This window comes from Brugia malayi, assembly GCF_000002995.4.
Source record: "Brugia malayi strain FR3 genome assembly, contig: Bm_v4_Chr1_scaffold_001, whole genome shotgun sequence".
Classification (NCBI taxonomy): Eukaryota; Metazoa; Nematoda; class Chromadorea; order Rhabditida; family Onchocercidae; genus Brugia; species Brugia malayi.
The window spans coordinates 3,980-22,658 of record NW_025062475.1 but is presented as its reverse complement, the minus strand read 5'-3'; the positions used below and the strand labels follow the sequence as shown (position 1 = coordinate 22,658).

Sequence of the window (18,679 nt, the reverse complement as noted above, 5' to 3'; positions counted from 1 at the left end):
TTAAATTGAGATTGAAAATAGAGTATAAAACAAATTTGATAAATATGCAATATACCAGAATAATTGAAGCATATCCGAATAACCCTTAAATTTTTTTTCCTTTGCTTGCCAATATCGACCATTACAAATCCATAAAGTTGTATTTGTCATCAAATCTTGTCGTTGTTCAAACCACATACGCTTATGTATCGTTTCATTACGTGCTCGTTGCAACTTAAAAAGTATATTCTAGTTAAATATATTTTGTTAGTTTAAAATATTTAAAATGAAAATAAAAAAAGAAAAATCCTTAAGAGTTTAATCAATGAAATAAATAGAACAATACAAATTTACTTCAACTTATTAGAATAAGTAAAATAAGCTAACTTTTTGCTTATATATAATCTGTATGTTTAGAAATGAAAAAAAAAAAAAAAAAAAAAAAAAAAAAGGGAATAAGAATGATAAAACCTTTTCAAGATTAGCTTTAGCTTCAATAGCTCGAGAAGTATCAGCATTCTCGAGAGCTTTCAAATCCGGTCTAAATCGACTATCGGTTGGTGGAGCACTTAATTTCTCATCATTGCTTAAAAATTCATTCAATCCGCATGCAAATTGTGAAAATCCATAGAACTGATTTGCATTTTTGGGTAATGGAATTGCTTCGAATAAGTAATCCTTTTGATTTACCCTAAAAAAAAAAAAAAAAAAACAAGGACAGAAAATGAATGTATTGTAAAGTATTAAATGACCTTGACCCAATAAAAATTTTATTATAATTAAAGGATATTTGAATATACTTCTATATCTAATATTTAGTTACATATAAATTGATTTTATCATTCTTCCAAATATATATATTTCAATCATAAGTTTGTGAGCGGAGTAGAGCTAAACAAAGAAGAAAAATAAGTAAATATTTCTATCCACTGAAATTATGGATGGAACCAGAATTTGAATAGAAATATTTCTACCCTAAAGTTATGAACGAAGTAAAATTTAATGGCTTAGTAAAAAGATGAAAGATAATAGATGATAATCTTACAAAACTATTTTCAAACATTTTCAGCAAATACAAAAAAAAAAAACAAAAAAAAAAAAAGCAAAAATTGAAAATGAAGAAATTTTGTTTGTTTGTTTGTTTCATGATAGCAAAATATCATCAATTCAATCATATCTGATTTGCTTAGTTATTAAACTTCAAGTGTTCCTATAATTTATCTAAAATTAAAATCTTTGAAATTTGTATTTCATATGGAAAAATTTTCATATAAACATTTAATTTTTATATACAAATTATCAAAATTTAGCTAATTTTTGGACGAATTTTGGATGTATCTTATTAAACATTTCAATTTTCTACTAAATTTCTATTTCAACAAAAAAAAAAAAATTTTTTTTACATTTTCTTTTTAAGAATTTAAAAGCATATATTCTTTTATTTATTTTTTTTTTTTTTTTGAATAATAAATTCTAACTTTTGCAAAAATCGATCATAGTAACCAAAAAGTTTAACAACTGTAACACCATGATTATCCATAATAGTACCATAAATTTCAGTTTGTCGATCTTTACGAAAAATTATTGTACTAGTATAACCATTACTACATCTCATATTCATTATTCCATCCATTTTTAATTTACGATATTCAGCTGTTGCTGAGGCATTTTCAATGATTACTTTTACCTGAAAAAAAAAATTTTTTTTTTTTTTTTATGATAATTTTTTGTTATCTTTTTTTTTTTTTTTGTGATAAAAATTATGATAATTATTTTTATTTCACTTTTACACTTTTTTTTAAAAAAAAAAAAAATAACGAATATTTTTTTAACTTACTCTATTCCAGCAATAATCCTCTTTACCTAATCGTACACGTACAGGTAATTCTGGTGTTGCTTCAATAACACCTGACCATGATGTTTTTGGTGTTGATATTAATGTTTGCCACCATTCCCAATTTAATCCTTCAGCATGTGCAGCTGTTATAGCTGGATGATGACTTACCTGAAAATTTTTTGAAATTTAAAAAAAGTAAACATTTATGAATAATGAAAAAAAAAAAAAGCTCTATTCTAGACTTTTATGAATAAAATTTGCTGATTACTTTAAATTCTCTCTTAATAAATTCACAAATATCATTTATCACATCTTATCAATTATCATTTAATTAAGCTAAAATCATGTAGACTATAATGATATTTAATATTTATGAAATGAACTAACCTGCTCAGCATGATATTTCCATCCTTCATTAGATACATAATCAAATGTTTCACCAAGTAACGGATTAAACGGTTTCTGTTTCCGGCATACCATACCGGAATAGCTGCTTACTGCAAAAGCTGTTACATAAGCAATACGATCTAATGGATCATAAGCTGATATTGCTCGATTTAGTGTTTGTCCGGAATATCGTAATTCTTCACAAAGGACCTAAAAGATTTCTATTCTTCGAAAATTTATGAAAATTTTAGAGGAATTAAAATTGAATAAACTTAAATTAGAAACTAAAAAAAAAAAAAAAAAGCAGTCTAAAGCATTGTAATAAAAAGTTTCTTTTATCCTGTAAATGAATATTAAATTACTCCTAAAAGCATCATTTAAATAATTAATGTAAATATTAGTAGTCAAATTAATGACTTAATTAGTAGCTAATTGCTAATTTAAGATTTAAAAAAAAAAAAAATTCTAATGTAAACTTCTGTTTACCTGTAGCATTGTAAGTGGTTCGAAGAATGATATTGGTAAGGGTAAACGTCGGGCAACAATTGCCATCAATTGTCGTAAGCCTAGCTCTTCACCAGCTATCGATGGCTTTGGCAATTGATCTCGGTGTCTTCGAGGTTGAATCTTTTCTAACTCTCCACCTTCCAATATCAATCGTTCAGGTTTTTCTTCCTGAAATTTATCACTGAAGATATAAAATAGAAAAAAAAATAAAAATATGTTAGTTTTTGCTTTTTAATTTAGTGAAAAATTAATTCATATTTTGCAGAAAACTTTTTGAAAATCTTTTTTTTTTTTTTTTTAATTTTGAATTTTATTTGTAATTAAACAAAAAAAAAAAAACATAATTTACCTTTTTTTCAATGATTTCTTCGGGTAAATAAATTTTACTCTTTTGTCTGAAATAATAATTCTAAATACAAAATGAAAAAAAAAAACAAGCAAATTTTTTTTTAATTGAAATCTCACAAAAATTAAAAAAAACATGCAAATAGAACAAAAAAAAAAGGGAAGAAAAAAAAGAAAGGAAAAAAAAAACTAACAAAATTTTTTTATCCTTTAGTTTGATTCCTAAAAATAATATCAATTGTTTTTCTTTTCTTTTTTTATTTTTTTTTTCTTTCAAAGTTTCTATTAAAACATTTATGATATGAAAATAAAATTTTAAAATTTTTTAACCATATTATTTATGATCTTAAAAATAATAGCTATTATTTTCCTCAGGTATTAAAGAACATTTTTGATATGAATAATTACTTTTATGAGTTAAAATATTCAATCATTTCTTTTTTGAAATAATTAATTACTCATGATATTATCAATGATAATTCGATGCATCCTTACTGAGATTTCCTTACATTTAAATTATATTTTAGTACTATAACTGTACTAATTTAATAATAGCATTTTTTAACAGATTGAATTACTGAAAATAACTAATTAAGCATATTTAAGTATAACATTCATTTATGATAGTTATATAATTGATAAGTGTATTTGTAAGTGAAATGTAAAATTTTAAACAGATATAAAATAAAATATAACCTTTCTTATCTTCTATAATTTTTTCTTTCATCGTTTCTCTAAAAAAAAAAAAAAAACCGTAAATAACACAAAATGGAAGAGAAAAAAAGTAAAAAAATAATTAAATTTCATTTCTTTAATAGTTCAAAAATTTGAAATAAATTTTTTTGTTTAAAAATTGAATTTAAAAAAAAAGAAAGAAACGTAATTAAATGTTAAAAATGTTAATAATTTTAATTAAATGCTAAAAAATTAATAATAATAATAATAAGAATGTTAATAATTTCCTGACAAAAAAATTTTCTCATTGGAAACTTTGTTTTTTTTTCTGCTTTTTTTTTTAAAAATTATTTTATTGAGAGATTTTATGCTGTATTTGTAATTTATAATTTATGTAAATTAAAACTTAAAGTGTATCATTAATTTATAATTTAGTAACTTATGCTTTAGTCATTCATTTTTAATTATAAATTTAATTTTTTCTTATAATTAATGAATTAAATATGATAATAGATAACTTTAAGTACACTTTAATTACTTTATTAGAAAAAGTAAAAAAGAAAAACTTTGTAAATACTTTTGTATTGCATCAACTAATATTTGATTATTATCTGGAGTAGATGCATCTGCTTTCTCATCAGAATCATCCGAATCATGATCATCATCGTCTGAAAATTTTTGAAAAATTTTATTAACTAACTATAAATTACACGGCTAATTATATTATGCTTATTTAATGCTAATGCATTTGTCATCAAATTCAATTTTTTACATTAAAAAAATTCAGCAAAGAGGGACTGAGAGAGAGAGAGAGAGAGAGAGAGAGAGAGAGAGAGAAACGGATAACTAGAATGGTAAAATTGGTTAAAATTAAAAAAAAAAAAAATTTACTTTCTTTACTTTCTGTTGTTGGTAATGTTTTTCCACTTTGAATAGTTTTTATTAATTCCTAAAAAAAAAAAAAAGAAAAAAGACTTTTGATAATTTTAATAGAATTTTTTTCTTCTTCTTCATTAATCTTAATCTTTAATGTAATAATTTAAAAATTTAACAATTGCTGAAAATTTTTGATTCTAAATAAATAATAATAAAAGAATTTATATTTTTGAAAAAAAAAAAATAGAAAAGAAAAAAAAAAGCAAAATTTCCTGATACCTTTAATTCTTTTCTCATTAGCTTCATTTCAATTGCAATTACTTTGATATCATTAATAATTTTAGCCACTTTTTCATTTAATTCAGCTATTGTATTGCCACGAGAATCTTCACGTAATTTGGCCGTTTCAATAGTATCTTGCTCCGTATTAGCAGGCCTTTTTTTTTTTTTTATTTAAGCATAAAATCCTAACTGATTATTTGAATATTCTTGTGCCTAGTAAAATCTATTCAATTATACTAGCATGCATTTTTTTCTTCTATTTAATTAAAATTATAAGAATTCATTAGAAAAAATTTTGTAAAATTTAAATAAAATTAGGAATTTACCAAATGATCAATTAGTTTTCTTGCTCTTTTAATAAACTAACTATTCAAATTCTGGGCTCATTTTTTGTTTTTATTGAAATATTTAGAACTTACCGCCAAATTACTGGACTGGAACCATTACTCTGATAAGCATTTGCAGTAATTAATTCATTGATATCCTCCTTTCTTAACAACTATTATAAAATAATAATAATAAAAATCCTTTTTTAAAAAAAAAAAAAAAAAACAAAATAAAAAAAGAAAAAACAATAGAAAAAAGGATGAAGATTTTTTGAAAAAGATTACATTTAAGGAAATAATTTTGTATTTCCAATTCAACCATCAGATGAAATTTTATCAACCAATCTGTTGAAGAGAAGATATTTTAGCTTTCTTTTTCTTTTTTTTTTTTCTTTTTCTTTTTCTTTTTCTATCATAAATTTCTACTGTTTGTAAGAAGAAGAAATGTAATTGATATAAGATTTGAATTGTATTAATATTATAATATTTAGCATTTAATAATAGCTAATGCCAATATCAATTATTCTTAATATTCAATTTTTTAGTTTTTTAATTTTTCGAAAATATATACTTGCTACGATAAGCGCTTTGACGATAATTACGATGTTTCTGGATCATTTCCTTGAATGTATCATATTCAATCTTATTTACTGGACCTATATCACGTGATTCTTTTTTGAATTTAAAAATTAGTCTTCGTTTAGAGTCATCACATGAAATTGCTACCTAAAAATAGAAAATATGTTTTCATGTTTCTTTTTTTTTTTTTTTTTTTTCATATCTTTTAATAAAATGTCTTTGAAATAATTTATAACTGTTTAATTATTTTTAATATATTAAAATATGAAATTAGGTTTATAAGTAATTTAAAATACATATAGGCACTGATATCATAAGTCTAACTAATGAAATGAATATGTAAATTAAAACGGGTAAATCGATAAATGAAAAATAAAAATAAAAAAAAATGATAAATAAAAATACAAACACCAGTTAAATCGATGGTATATTCAGAACCGATAGCTTCGTTTGTTGCTTTAGCACTTTTTTCTGGCATTAATCGCATCAGACCACGGGTAACTCTACCAAAATAACGTTTTGTGATTGTGAGACGATGCTTTTTTAATGGTTTCATCGTTACATAACACTAAAATATTGCAATTTCATAGGTTACTTTTATAAATTGTAAGTATCACTGATAAAGATATCAATGATACTTCTATTTATAAAGATATTTTAATAATTATGGCTAATTCTATATTACATTATTATTTTTTAAATTTATTTTATAAAAAAACTATTTGAATTCATATTTTTATAACTAATTTTGTTTTATAATAAACTATTTGAGATGAAATAACACTGAAATCAAACGGATATAATGAAATTTAAATTTGATTTATTAACTGATCAAATGTTTAACAATTTATTAAATTAAATTTGATTAACAATTCTGAATCAATGAATCATTTTCAGTTAGTAATTTAAGAAAATCAAAAAGATAATTTATCAATCAATAAAATTCCTGGGTACCCAACAGGTTAATTACCTCATAAACGGGCGGGCAATCAACGGGTGGTGCATCAAGTGGTAAATCATTCATTGGTACAAGTCGTTCCTTCTTGATTGCTAATTTTTTGCTAATTTTTGATAATTTTTTGGCTGGTGGAGTGATTCGTGTAGCTGCTGACTCATTTGGCCCAGAAGCACCATGATGTGGTGCTGACATCAGTTATGGCCTCTACAACAAATCATTTTAAATAATAAATTTTTGAAATGTAAATTTGAAAAGTTGATTAGAAGGCTTTATCAATGTTATCATTAACTGATAATTATTCATAAAAATTAATGCTATTCACAAAATACATTCACATATGCAAAAAAAAAAAAATACTAACTGAAATTGCTGACTTCGTTACAAAATTGTTGTTTATTGTCACACCACCAAATTATCTTTTAAATTGATTTATTGATTAAATGATAAATGACTAGTAATTCCACCGCCCACAAAATATAAAATAAGTAAAAATAAAAAAGTTAATGTCATTAGTTAACTTATATTATTCTTGGAAAAATTTACATAAAATGTAAATTTTTTTTTACAAATTAAGACATTTTTTTTTTTTTTTCATCCTAAATTACGTTCAAGAAATAAAAATATAAGCTTAAGGCTTATATTATTATAAAATTAAGACCAAAAGATTATATTTATTTTAGTACATGTGATTTTGTAATGATTAGTTTCCATGTGATAATTAACGAAATCAAATTTTTGATCGTTTAGTTTGAGAAAAGGATTAAAACATAAATATGTGATAATTTATTTATTAAGTATGAATGATTAGGAATTTAAAAGATAAAAGATTATTGTTTTTCTTGCATCTGTCGACGTCCTTTCAACTTTTTGACATAATCTTCAATTGAACATCTACTAAATGTATTAGCCGATGGATATGGTAGTGCTGGAGAACATGTTGAACGATGTCGAAATGAATGATTTGCGTTGCAAACCTATTTTTAATAATACTAATTAATTTCTTTTTTCCTTTTCAATTTTAAAATTTTCAAATAAATTTAATTTTTTAAATTATCTTTCTAATCTAATTTCTGTGATATATTTCTATATGATACTCTTAAAAATTGACTTACTTTTACCGATTGGCTAGTATCATAATAGTCCTGATCATAATTTATTGGTTGTTCCACACGAATACCATTAACTTTAATTCTAGGTGGCATATCACCACCACATTCCAAATTTATTTTTAGTAGCTTATTTTGGTGATTATTTGATGTCATATATTCACTGATAGCATCATCACATATCTTAAAACAATATATATATATATATATATATATATATAAGTTTCTAGTATAAATATTTTGTACCAAAGAAGTTGTTAGAGCGCAAATGTCATCAGTTTTCTGATTCATTCAATTACCTTTGAAATTAATTCATAACGTTCCATATTTTCATTTGTTTTGCATGGTACAACAATTCGTTTCAATAAATGTCCACGCATGCGCTTTCGTCGCATTTCTTCATTTAGTATTATCAATGATTTAGCTGACAATAATTTTTGAGGTGGCATTGAGTCACGCAAAAGACGTTGATTTAATTTTGCACGACAGATAGTATCTTTACAGTTTGGTAGCTAAAAGTTAGACAGTTGATACTTTATTATAAATAATTTTAAAAACATTCAGTTATGTATAGTCGAAGAAAGTTAGGTTTTAATGATATTTTTAAGTGTTTTATTTCAATAAATTAAATAAATGAATTAAATTCATTACTTAAAACAAAAAAAAAAAATAAAGCAAATTAAATAATTCAAAAAAAACAAAACCAAAGTTACCATTTTAGCATTGTCAAATGTATCAACTAGGCTAGGAGACCAGGCTTCATAGGATAATGTGCCAGAAGATTGCTCCCAACTGTAGAGTAAATCAACATCAAATTCATGTACTTCATTACTTGCAGGTTCCAATGAAGTAACTTGTGTACTAGTTTGTGTCGTATTTGTCACAGGATTCTATTGTTTAAAAAAAGGAATTATATTATAAACTAATTTAAGATTTAAATTAGTTTTAGTAATAAAATCTATTTTAATTTACATTATTAATGTCATTACTATTATCTGATTTATTAAGACTTTCAAATAATTCTCTTTTTTTTTTCAATTCCATTAATATAATTAGAATTTCAATATAAGAATTGAGAAGCATAGAAACGATAAAAAGTATTTATCAGAAATTTTTGTGTTTGACATTTACCGATTGTCTCGTAAATGAGCTTAAGCTGCTTATTTCAGACATTTTTGCCTCTCCAGAAAGCGATTCATCATCTGTTATCCTTACAGTTGACATTGTCAGTTTTTCGTCACCAAATGGACCGTTGTTAGATCTTTTTGCATAAATTTTTGGTTTTTCTGTACTGCAAACACCGACCGAATCAGAGTTATTTTGAATAAGTAAATGATTTTTTTCTTTTTTTTAAACCTTAGGTAGTTTATATCAATAGATGGATGACATAGAATTCATTCTTCTCTTATCGGTTGAACTTTGCAGTATTAACTACAAGAAGTAATGAAGCAGTCTATATTGTCTTGAATCGTTTTACTAGATTTGCTTATTAGTTAAATTATATAGACTGGAATCTTTCAGCAGCTTTATCATTCCTGTTCCGGTATTCCCACATTAGCCGGATAGAGGAGTCTGACTCACAGCCGTGATAGTAAATCGAAAAATTTATTACAACTGGTCACTGTATAGGCATATTAATAAGAAATCATTTTGTTTACCTTAAAATCTTAAAAAATAAAAATTATTTTTATAGTTTAACAATTTTCTGATTATTACCAACATTTTTCCAATTCCAACTAAAATGCTAGTATGCAATAAGTGACTTTAATAGAAGCTTACAACGAATCAGTGATTCCTTTAATCTCTGATTTTGAATTTCGGAAAACTTTCAACTACCTCAAAATTCTCCAGTGATAAAGAAAAAATTGCTGTAATGCTTAATGATGCTTGTAATCCTACTTTTGACTTCTCTCACTAATTGGCTGCTCAATTTTAAAACAACACAATACAGAGGAATATAGCTAGCTATCCTAAGATCTTTCTATTCATAATATCATTTTTTCTTCTGCTAAGATCAATCAAAATCTCTTCAAGATAACGTCCCTTCAAGAATGATATTTTAAATTGACAAATTTTTAGTAACAAAATGCACTTTTAACTCAGCTTGTTATACTACTATTGTTTCTGAAACCTGAAATCAATAATTATCATTTCACAGATCACTTCTCCAGTAATGCGATATTACTTATATTTGCAACTATCATATGTTTTATAAAGTTATTCATACCACATATTAGGTGAATAACGAGAAATCCATACTTGGACTGCCATTAAACTTTTTGCATAATTTTTAGTAATGCACTGGATGAAATTAGAAACTAACTTGACAAGTTTCATTACCACAGCACCAAAGGTATTTCTGATCACAGTTTGTTTTCAGTCTGCCGTTTCAATAACAAAATTCAGCAAGAAACTTAGGTGTTTAACTGTGGGTTAGATCAAATTATTGCAGTTGCAATGGCTTTTTTTAAAGAATTTAAGTTCATCGTGTTGGTTGTGTAAACAAAGTTTCACTTTTGCTTTATTTCGTAATTACAAAAAATTTCTAGAAAAAATTTAATTAACATTAAATGAAGCAAACATGAAATGACTCATATGAAATTGTGGAGGAAATAACAAAAGACACAAATGAATGGTAAATATAGCAATCAACAGAGGCTTTTTCGCTTACGTAAATAAATTCTGTAAATAAAAGTATAATTATGCAGTGAATTAAATCTAGCCATTATATTGTTAACCTGACAATATACATTATTAATGAACTTAATTAATGACATAGGTTTAGGAGAAAAATATGCAGTTTTAATAAGAGTGACAGAATTTTCTCATGGAAGACAACAAACAATTTTGAATTCTCACCAGTGAACTACAGTTGCAGACGGAAATACCTCTGAAGAAAGCGGCATACTTCAGAATATTCCACACCTTGACTGTTTCAGAAGACAAGATAAAATTCAACTGAAAAATAAGAAATATCAAACAGGCATGGAAAGCTATAGGAATGTTAGATTAAAAGAACTCATTCAAAGCAGATTTCAATTAATTTAAAGTTTAAAAAAGTGAAATTTAAAGAGAATGGGAGTGGGAGAATGCGAACAGTTAATTTGAAATACATTTACAGTATTATTAAGCTGAACATTGCAAGAAAATTTGAAAGAAATAACGAAATCGATAAATAAACTAACAATTCGATTATCCGACCGACTAATTCCGAAAAACGAAAAAGCAAAATGAAAGCAAAATGAATACTTATTGTAACATAACCAAAAAATATGGGATTAAACGAGGGGCGGTACTTGACATACTATGCGGGTAAATGATTGCCCAACTTGTAGTAAAATGATTGCAATGATAAGTGCTGATAAAACATAAAGTGCTTATAGTAAAGGAGAGAAGTAATCTCGGAGTACTCTTTAAGACTATCACAAATGTCTCAATGCAATGATACGTGCACTTAACTGATGAGATATAACCCTACCCTACCCGTCTGCTTGCTGAAAACAAAAAGAGTAATTACTGCAGCACAGCAAAATATATGCTTGACATATTATAAGGGTAAATGAATGCCCGAAGGGCAGGGAAGAGAAATCTCGAAGTACTTTTAATCATTTTATTGTTCATCAAAAAATAATTTGCATTTTATGAGGTAATATTAAGATATGCACGAATAGTACTAATTGTCACATTCTCCTCAGACTACTACTCCTTGCACTCCTTGCGCTCATCGGAAGAGTCTGAATGCGATGGTAGGCGCAGCTTTGATGAAATGGAAGGATAATTGCGCCATATGTGCTCACTTTCTAGAACTAAATGGAGTAGTATTACTGTAGCATAATTGGAAGAGAAAAGATATGAAGGAAGTATTTAACCTTGTACCCTAGAGAGATACAGAATTTCAACCATAGATAATTATTTGGTCAAAGTCAGTCGCAATTATTAGATCTGAAATTGATAAATGTTAACCGAATTGATTTGTTGATCAATAATGAAATGATTTCGTTCATCTCATGTGAGGTATATGACGAGAATGGCTTCCGAAATATCATAAATTTATGTTTCTTATTATTACTACTTCAGAGTAATATTTTTAAGGATTTGTTGACATGAAATTTATAAAAAGGTGATTTTAATTATTTAAAAGTTTCGATGTGAAAAAAAAAAATGAAAAAACATGATAAAAAAATGAATGGTTAAGTGACAATGATTAAATGATACCACTAATGGAAACATTTATGATATTTTTATTTTATTAAAATTTCAGTGTTCTTAAAAATTTTGTTTTTAAGGTTCATGAAAAAAAAAAAAAAAAAAAAACTTTTATAATGGTATAAGCATATTAACTAAAGTTGGTGGAATGTATAGACTAGAACATAGAAAAAGTTACTCATTGATTTGCCTAAAAATGATACAAACTAGAAGTAATAAATTGCAATTAAAGTTATTTGGTTTAAAAAATTGTTCATTCATTAATTATTAACAAATTTATAAAGTCCAAGAAATTCAAAAAATTTACATCATTTAAAAGACAAAATTGAGATCTCGACCTTATCGACTTCTTTTTTTTTGTGCACAAGGATGATAATATAGATAATATAAGAATGCCAAATTCGGATGTATCAGAGATTAGAAAGAGAGAGCAAATGATATCCTCTGTAAACAGCAAAAGGATTGGACAGTATGTGCATGAAGTAAAATGTTGCATATTGTCCATGAGCGCGAGGATATACATAATAATACTTCCATATATGTTCACTTTCATCATTTTTTTTCTTCTCTTGGGATTAGGTTACAACGAAAGTATTTAATGTAAGATATTTAATGTTTAATATTAATATAAGATATATTTAATGTATATTGTAAGTACATTTAAATGTGTTATCTTATCATTAATAAATAATAGTTCCATTGTGTGTTTTTTTTTGCGCTGAATGAATATTTAGTTAATTTGTTAATTTTATAGAATGGAAGCTGATCAGGACCTCCGGGCTCTCTTTAATTTCCTGAGGAGAGAGCCTGTGATGTTTCTTAGATTGCAGAGGTTTGTGTTAAGGACCATTCAGGTATATTTTACTTTGCTTTCTTTTTTTTTCATATGTTTTTTTTTTTTTTTTCTTCTCCTTTTTTTGCTACGAACTAATAATGATTTGAAGGAAGAAAGATTGCAAAATTTTCCACCACAAATTTAAAATATGACTGTAAAAGATAGCCTTTTAGTTTGAACGGTCCCTTATGACCCTCTTGGATGATACGGATAGAAGAATGGATGAAATGGAAGGGCGAAATGCCCAGGAAGAAATGGAGGAAGAAGCTGTACCGCAGGAGTCAGAATTTGATGAAGCAGAGGCAGAGTCGGCCCCTTTGCCCGAAAATGATGATGATGGCGAAAATTGACCATACGAAGCAGAGTGGGCCCCTCTGCCAAACGATGAAAATGAAGAACCTGCGGTACAGGTGGCACCAATGGAGATGAGTGGCACCGAGGAACCGGTTGAATCAATCCGCGAACTCGTCCTGTAAGTTTTAATTTTTACAGCAAATGTATAGTAAAGAGATAATTAAGCAATACCTTTTAAATAATTTGCATTAAATTTAAGTTTGTTTTAGAAGGACGAGGGCGATCCAGATCCCGGTCCCTGCCACTCATGAAGTTTTGGCTGCGGTCACACCGGAAGAATTTCATCCCGCTGACTTAGGGGATCTTCCGGAGCAGCTCCGAAGGGAGCTGCAAGTGCCGCAGGCGGAACCATACACGGTGGTTCGAGAACAAGGAAACAACAACATCGGTAATTTGTAATTTCAATAACTTTGAGAATGATTATATATACCTATAATTTGATAAAGAAATAAAATTTTACTCTGTTCCTTTACTTTATGAATGAATCATATAATTTTGTCTTTTATAATACATCAAAACGATCAAAATTTTTCTACATTGATGCTTTAAAAAACAATTTGTGCAATGACATTTTCTTATCATTTTTATTTTCAGTGTGTGGTATCTGTAGCAGGCAGTTCGGAACATTAAAAGGGTGGCGTATTCACGCCTCGAGGATGCACAGGCAGGACGGTAGGTATTTCGAAACATAATTTTCAATTAGTGTTTTGGAAATGTTAATGCATTTAATTCATCTGAAGCCTAGCAAACTAATTATGCATATTCTAGGTTTTTGCGTCCGCTGTGGCCACTACCTCGTACTGCCGCCCGGATTTACGGCCGCACAAAGAACAGCAGCAGTGGAGCTTCATGCCCTCGATTGGTGCCCGAGGGCATGTGCGGCCGTAATCAATGAAAGACAGGTAAAGCGCCGCAGACTTGATCTAGTGGGGAGAGAGGAGGATGCTCGTCACCTCTTCATTCCAGGTAAAAAATTAATAATATTGAAAAAGTGAAATTTAATAGTGGGAAAGGATTCGAATGATTGAAAAATTCATAAAGTGGATCTCATAGCTTTTCTAAGCCGTGGATTTTTTTTCAGGCCAGTGATAGTATTTGGCACTCCTCACGCGGCCACCTGTCGCTGCCTGCTCCAGTTCTCCATTCATTATTAGTGAAGGCAGTCACTCGTCCAAGAGGGTTAGTCAATTCAAAAGATAAAAAAAAGAAAAAAAAAACTAAAAAAGAAAAAATAAAAAAAAAAAACAAAAAAACAGGAAAAAAACTAAAAAAGAAAAAATAAAAAAACAAAAAAAAAAATGAAAATGAAAAAGCCAAAAAAAAAAATTAAAAAAAAACAAAAAAATAAAAAAACAAAAAAAAAAAATAAAATAAAATAATAAAAAAAGAGTTTTGTTTGAAATAATTTTGATGTAGAAACAACTGAATTCAATGTATGGGAAAAGTCGTGGGTTTTGTTTTGCTTATGTATGTTTCTTTAGCCGCAGTCATATGGTCAATATTAAAAAGCTTGAAACAGATAAAATCAAAATTTTCTGCATTACAAAATTGAAAAAAAAAACTTGATTAAGAAATATTGTGTTCTTCAGATCAAATTACTTTGGATTCAGTTGTTTTTCTTAGTTTTTTGTTTTGTTTTATTAATTCTTTGTATGAAGTTAAATTTTATAAATGTTTGTTCTTACAATTTATTTATCATTCGGATAATGTAAATAATTTATTGCTTTTAATGGTTTTTTGGTTAATACTAACGACTTTCATCTTTTTGTTTTTTAAATTTCTCAAAACTATTGTTTATTTTTTATTACTTGTGTTATTTTTTTTTACTGAAAAATTTTATTCTTTTTTCATCGTTACTAACCATGTTAAATTTTTCCTATTTGGTAGCAACTTATAATGTATTTAATTCTGCATTTTTGAATTTGTAATGAGTTTCTTATTTATTAGGTTGCATTTATTTATGTTATGTTACACTTTAGGATGATTACTTTCTAGACTATTAGAGAGCTATGTGGGGGCAAACTCCGCAAATTTTTACATTCAAGCATTTTTTAATGACGTTAATTTCTGAAATTTTTCTTTTGCATATAAGTTTGCTTAGTGATTTAATTAGATATGAAGTTGAGGAATTTATGATATTACTAATCAATTTAATAATGCCATAATTTTTTATTTGTAGACTGGATTATGAGGTGGCATGAGGATTATGAGCCAATCTTATAACTATCTTTGTGGGTCAAGATTAAAGGAAGGTATGGAATTATACCTTCTTTCAATCTTATATGAAAAAGATGTGGGTTATGAAATGAAAAAATGTCTGAAATGTTGAGTTTCCAAATTTATTGTCAATTATGTCGCTTTTTGAATAATTTTTTCGAGTGAATAGAACTTTGGGACTTCAAAGAATTTTTGATACCTCTCGAATTCTTCACTTTCTCTGAATTTTTGAAAATTTTTTTATCATTATAAATTTCAATATTTTCTTACTGTTGCGACTTTAACGCATAAGAATTATTTTATTTTTTTGTCCCTTAATAGCTTTTCTTGTTTTTTATTCTTAGTTTTTTCTTTTTATTTTGTATAATTTTTAGTTTATAAATTTTCGATTTTTCGATTGTTTAGAAATTTTTTATGGCAACTGAAAAAAATTTTTTATGGCAACAGTTAACCCTCCTTGCCTTCACAATACCATCTCAAATCCATCTGCCTTACAAAGTGAGCTGAAAAAGCTAGGTGTACTCGCAATGATGTCCAACCATCTTTATCAGGGTCACTAATATGAGTTGGCAAGGACGAATAACTTGTTCAGCTGCAATAAATTTTATACTATATTGTGAAGACATAAGGTACATATAGTGCAAAAAATTACTGGAAATTTGCCGGGTCGAGGGTTAAATACTTAATAACCACGGCTACAGTCTTATTCCTAAAAAACGCACCAAGATTTGTCAAAGCTGCAACTCGAGGTGACGTTGTACGTGCAGATAGAACTATCGCAACCAGTAATGAAAAACACCCTCCTCTAGAACACCTCTAAAACGTATCAACCAAATGTAGCAGATCTTGTCATTAAAAAAGTTGAAAAAACTAGATATCACAAAATCATCATTAGCCTTAAACAACACGTTACCTTCAACATCCATATTTTTCGGTTTGGAGAGAAGGTGTCGTGAAAGTGCTAACCCTGCACTTCCTTTTTCTAGCAGATGGAATCAGTGGTTGATATAAATAGACTATATTTGCTACCATCAAAAACGTTACTGCATTTAAATATTGGCACGAAAAAAAGAAGAGTGGACTTCTTTAACCTTTAATGAAAGCTTCGCCCATTCTGTTGCAATACCCGACAAAAGCTTGATCCTTAAATACAAAAAAAAAAAAGAGCGGATAGAATGGACGTACTTTCTTAATTCACTTACTTCAGTAAATTGAAAAAATAGCTATTTTCAGTAGTTTTGGCACTTCATTAAATTAAAAAATGATAATTTAGAACCAATTTTCTTGTTAAATGTACGAAAACTATTACAAATTTTAAAATTTTTAAAAAATTCAAAATTTAAATTTCAAATTAAACTTAATTTTGAACCTTTAATTGAATTAAAATCATGATTAATTGAAAGTTCTGTTAATTTCGGTGATCAATTTTTGAGCAAAACTTAATTTCAAAAGCGCATTTTAATATTTAAACTATAAAATGACCACACCATACTTGTCCCGCTCTGTTGCAATGCATATAACGAAATGAATTAACTTCAAAATATTGCTATTTTTAGCAGTTTTGGCAGTTAATTAAAATAAAAAATGATCTTGTTAGATGTACGAAAACTATTACAAATTTTAAAATTTTTAAAAAATTCAAAAATTAAATTTGAAATAAAATTTAATTTTGAACCTTATATTCAATTAAAAACCCGATTAATTGAAAGCTTTATTAATTTTGCAGACGAATTTTTACTTAAAACTTAATTACAAAAGCGCATTTAAATATTTAAACTATAAAATGACCACATCATACTTGTCCCGCTCTGCTGCAATGCATATAACATAATGAATTAACTTGAAAACATTGCTATTTTTAGCAGTTTTGGCACTTAATTAAAATTAAAAATGATTATTTAGAACCAATTTTCTTGTTAAATGTACGAAAACAATTACAAATTTTAAAATTTTTAAAAAATTCAAAATTTAAATTTGAATTTTAATTTTGTTTTGAACCTTAAATTGAATTAAAATCATGATTAATTGAAAGTTTTATTAATTTAGGTTCAAAATAAGCTTTTTTTAGCAGTTTTGGCACTTAATTAAAATTAAAATTGATAAATTAGAACCAATTTCCTTGTCTAATGTAAGAAAACTGTAACAAATTTTAAAATTTTTAAAAAATTCAAAATTTAAATTTAAATTTAAATTTAATTTAAATTCTTAAATTGAACTAAAATCATGATTAATTGAATGTTTTATTAATTTTGCTGATAAATTTATGCGCAAAACTTAATTACAAAGGCTTATTTTAATATTTAAACTATAAAATGACAACACAATATAGGACCAGCACTGGCACAATGCACGTAACATAGTCAATTAGGTTCAAAATAAGCTTTTTTTAGCAGTTTTGGCACTTAATTAAAATTAAAATTGATAAATTAGAACCAATTTCCTTGTCTAATGTAAGAAAACTACAACAAATTTTAAAATTTTTAAAAAATTCAAAATTTAAATTTGAATTTAAATTTAATTTAAATTCTTAAATTGAACTAAAATCATGATTAATTGAAGGTTTTATTAAGTTTGCTGATGAAATTATGCGCAAAACTTAATTACAAAGGCGTATTTTAATATTTGAACTATAAAATGACAACACAATATAGGACCAGCACTGGTACAATGCACGTAACATAGTAAATTAGGTTCAAAATAAGCATTTTTTTAGCAGTTTTGGAACTTAATTAAAATTAAAATTGATAAATTTGAACCAATTTCCTCATCAAATGTAAGAAAACTACAACAAATTTTAAAATTTTTAAAAAATTCAAAATTTAAATTTGAATTTAAATTTAATTTAAATTCTTAAATTGAATTAAAATCATGATTAATTGAAAGTTTTATTAATTTTGCTGATGAATTTATGCGCAAAACTTAATTACAAAGGCTTATTTTAATATTTAAACTATAAAATGACAACACAATATAGGATCAGCACTGGAACAACGCACGTAACACAGTCAATTAGGTTCAAAATAAGCTTTTTTTTAGCAGTTTTGGCACTTAATTAAAATTAAAAATGATAAATTAGAACCAATTTCCTTGTCTAATGTAAGAAAACTATAACAAATTTTAAAATTTTTAAAAAATTCAAAATTTAAATTTGAATTTAAATTTGAATTTAAATTCTTAAATTGAATTAAAATCATGATTAATTGAATGTTT

The 18,679-nt window shown here is 26.3% G+C and overlaps 5 protein-coding genes across 5 annotated transcripts; 2 read left to right on the top strand and 3 right to left on the bottom strand.

Annotated features, from left to right (window-relative positions):
- Bm12369 (Zinc finger, C2H2 type family protein) lies at nucleotides 1-6,943 on the bottom strand (the record flags this gene model as incomplete). Its single annotated transcript, XM_043076049.1, has 14 exons — nucleotides 1-213; nucleotides 451-670; nucleotides 1,458-1,666; nucleotides 1,817-1,984; nucleotides 2,204-2,413; nucleotides 2,690-2,878; nucleotides 3,060-3,105; nucleotides 4,308-4,398; nucleotides 4,622-4,679; nucleotides 4,886-5,042; nucleotides 5,308-5,379; nucleotides 5,786-5,940; nucleotides 6,203-6,361; nucleotides 6,764-6,943. The coding sequence occupies 14 exons, from the start codon at nucleotides 6,941-6,943 to the stop codon at nucleotides 1-3; spliced, it is 2,127 nt and encodes a 708-aa protein (XP_042931983.1).
- A 635-nt stretch (nucleotides 6,944-7,578) lies between these two features.
- On the bottom strand, nucleotides 7,579-9,081 carry Bm11108 (Zinc finger, C2H2 type family protein; the record flags this gene model as incomplete). Its single annotated transcript, XM_001895221.2, has 5 exons — nucleotides 7,579-7,725; nucleotides 7,864-8,040; nucleotides 8,157-8,369; nucleotides 8,571-8,747; nucleotides 8,989-9,081. The coding sequence occupies 5 exons, from the start codon at nucleotides 9,079-9,081 to the stop codon at nucleotides 7,579-7,581; spliced, it is 807 nt and encodes a 268-aa protein (XP_001895256.1).
- Nucleotides 9,082-12,818: 3,737 nt separating this feature from the next.
- Nucleotides 12,819-13,248, top strand: Bm17309 (Uncharacterized protein; the record flags this gene model as incomplete). The annotated part of the gene is made up of 2 exons (XM_043076048.1): nucleotides 12,819-12,917; nucleotides 13,072-13,248. 2 exons carry the CDS (start codon nucleotides 12,819-12,821, stop codon nucleotides 13,246-13,248), a joined length of 276 nt encoding a protein of 91 aa, XP_042931982.1.
- A 69-nt stretch (nucleotides 13,249-13,317) lies between these two features.
- Bm17308 (Uncharacterized protein) lies at nucleotides 13,318-14,341 on the top strand (the record flags this gene model as incomplete). The annotated part of the gene is made up of 5 exons (XM_043076047.1): nucleotides 13,318-13,370; nucleotides 13,462-13,640; nucleotides 13,847-13,924; nucleotides 14,021-14,218; nucleotides 14,334-14,341. 5 exons carry the CDS (start codon nucleotides 13,318-13,320, stop codon nucleotides 14,339-14,341), a joined length of 516 nt encoding a protein of 171 aa, XP_042931981.1.
- A 1,575-nt stretch (nucleotides 14,342-15,916) lies between these two features.
- Nucleotides 15,917-16,501, bottom strand: Bm17307 (Uncharacterized protein; the record flags this gene model as incomplete). Its single annotated transcript, XM_043076046.1, has 3 exons — nucleotides 15,917-15,972; nucleotides 16,192-16,285; nucleotides 16,436-16,501. The coding sequence occupies 3 exons, from the start codon at nucleotides 16,499-16,501 to the stop codon at nucleotides 15,917-15,919; spliced, it is 216 nt and encodes a 71-aa protein (XP_042931980.1).
- Between the last annotated feature and the right edge of the window lie 2,178 nt (nucleotides 16,502-18,679).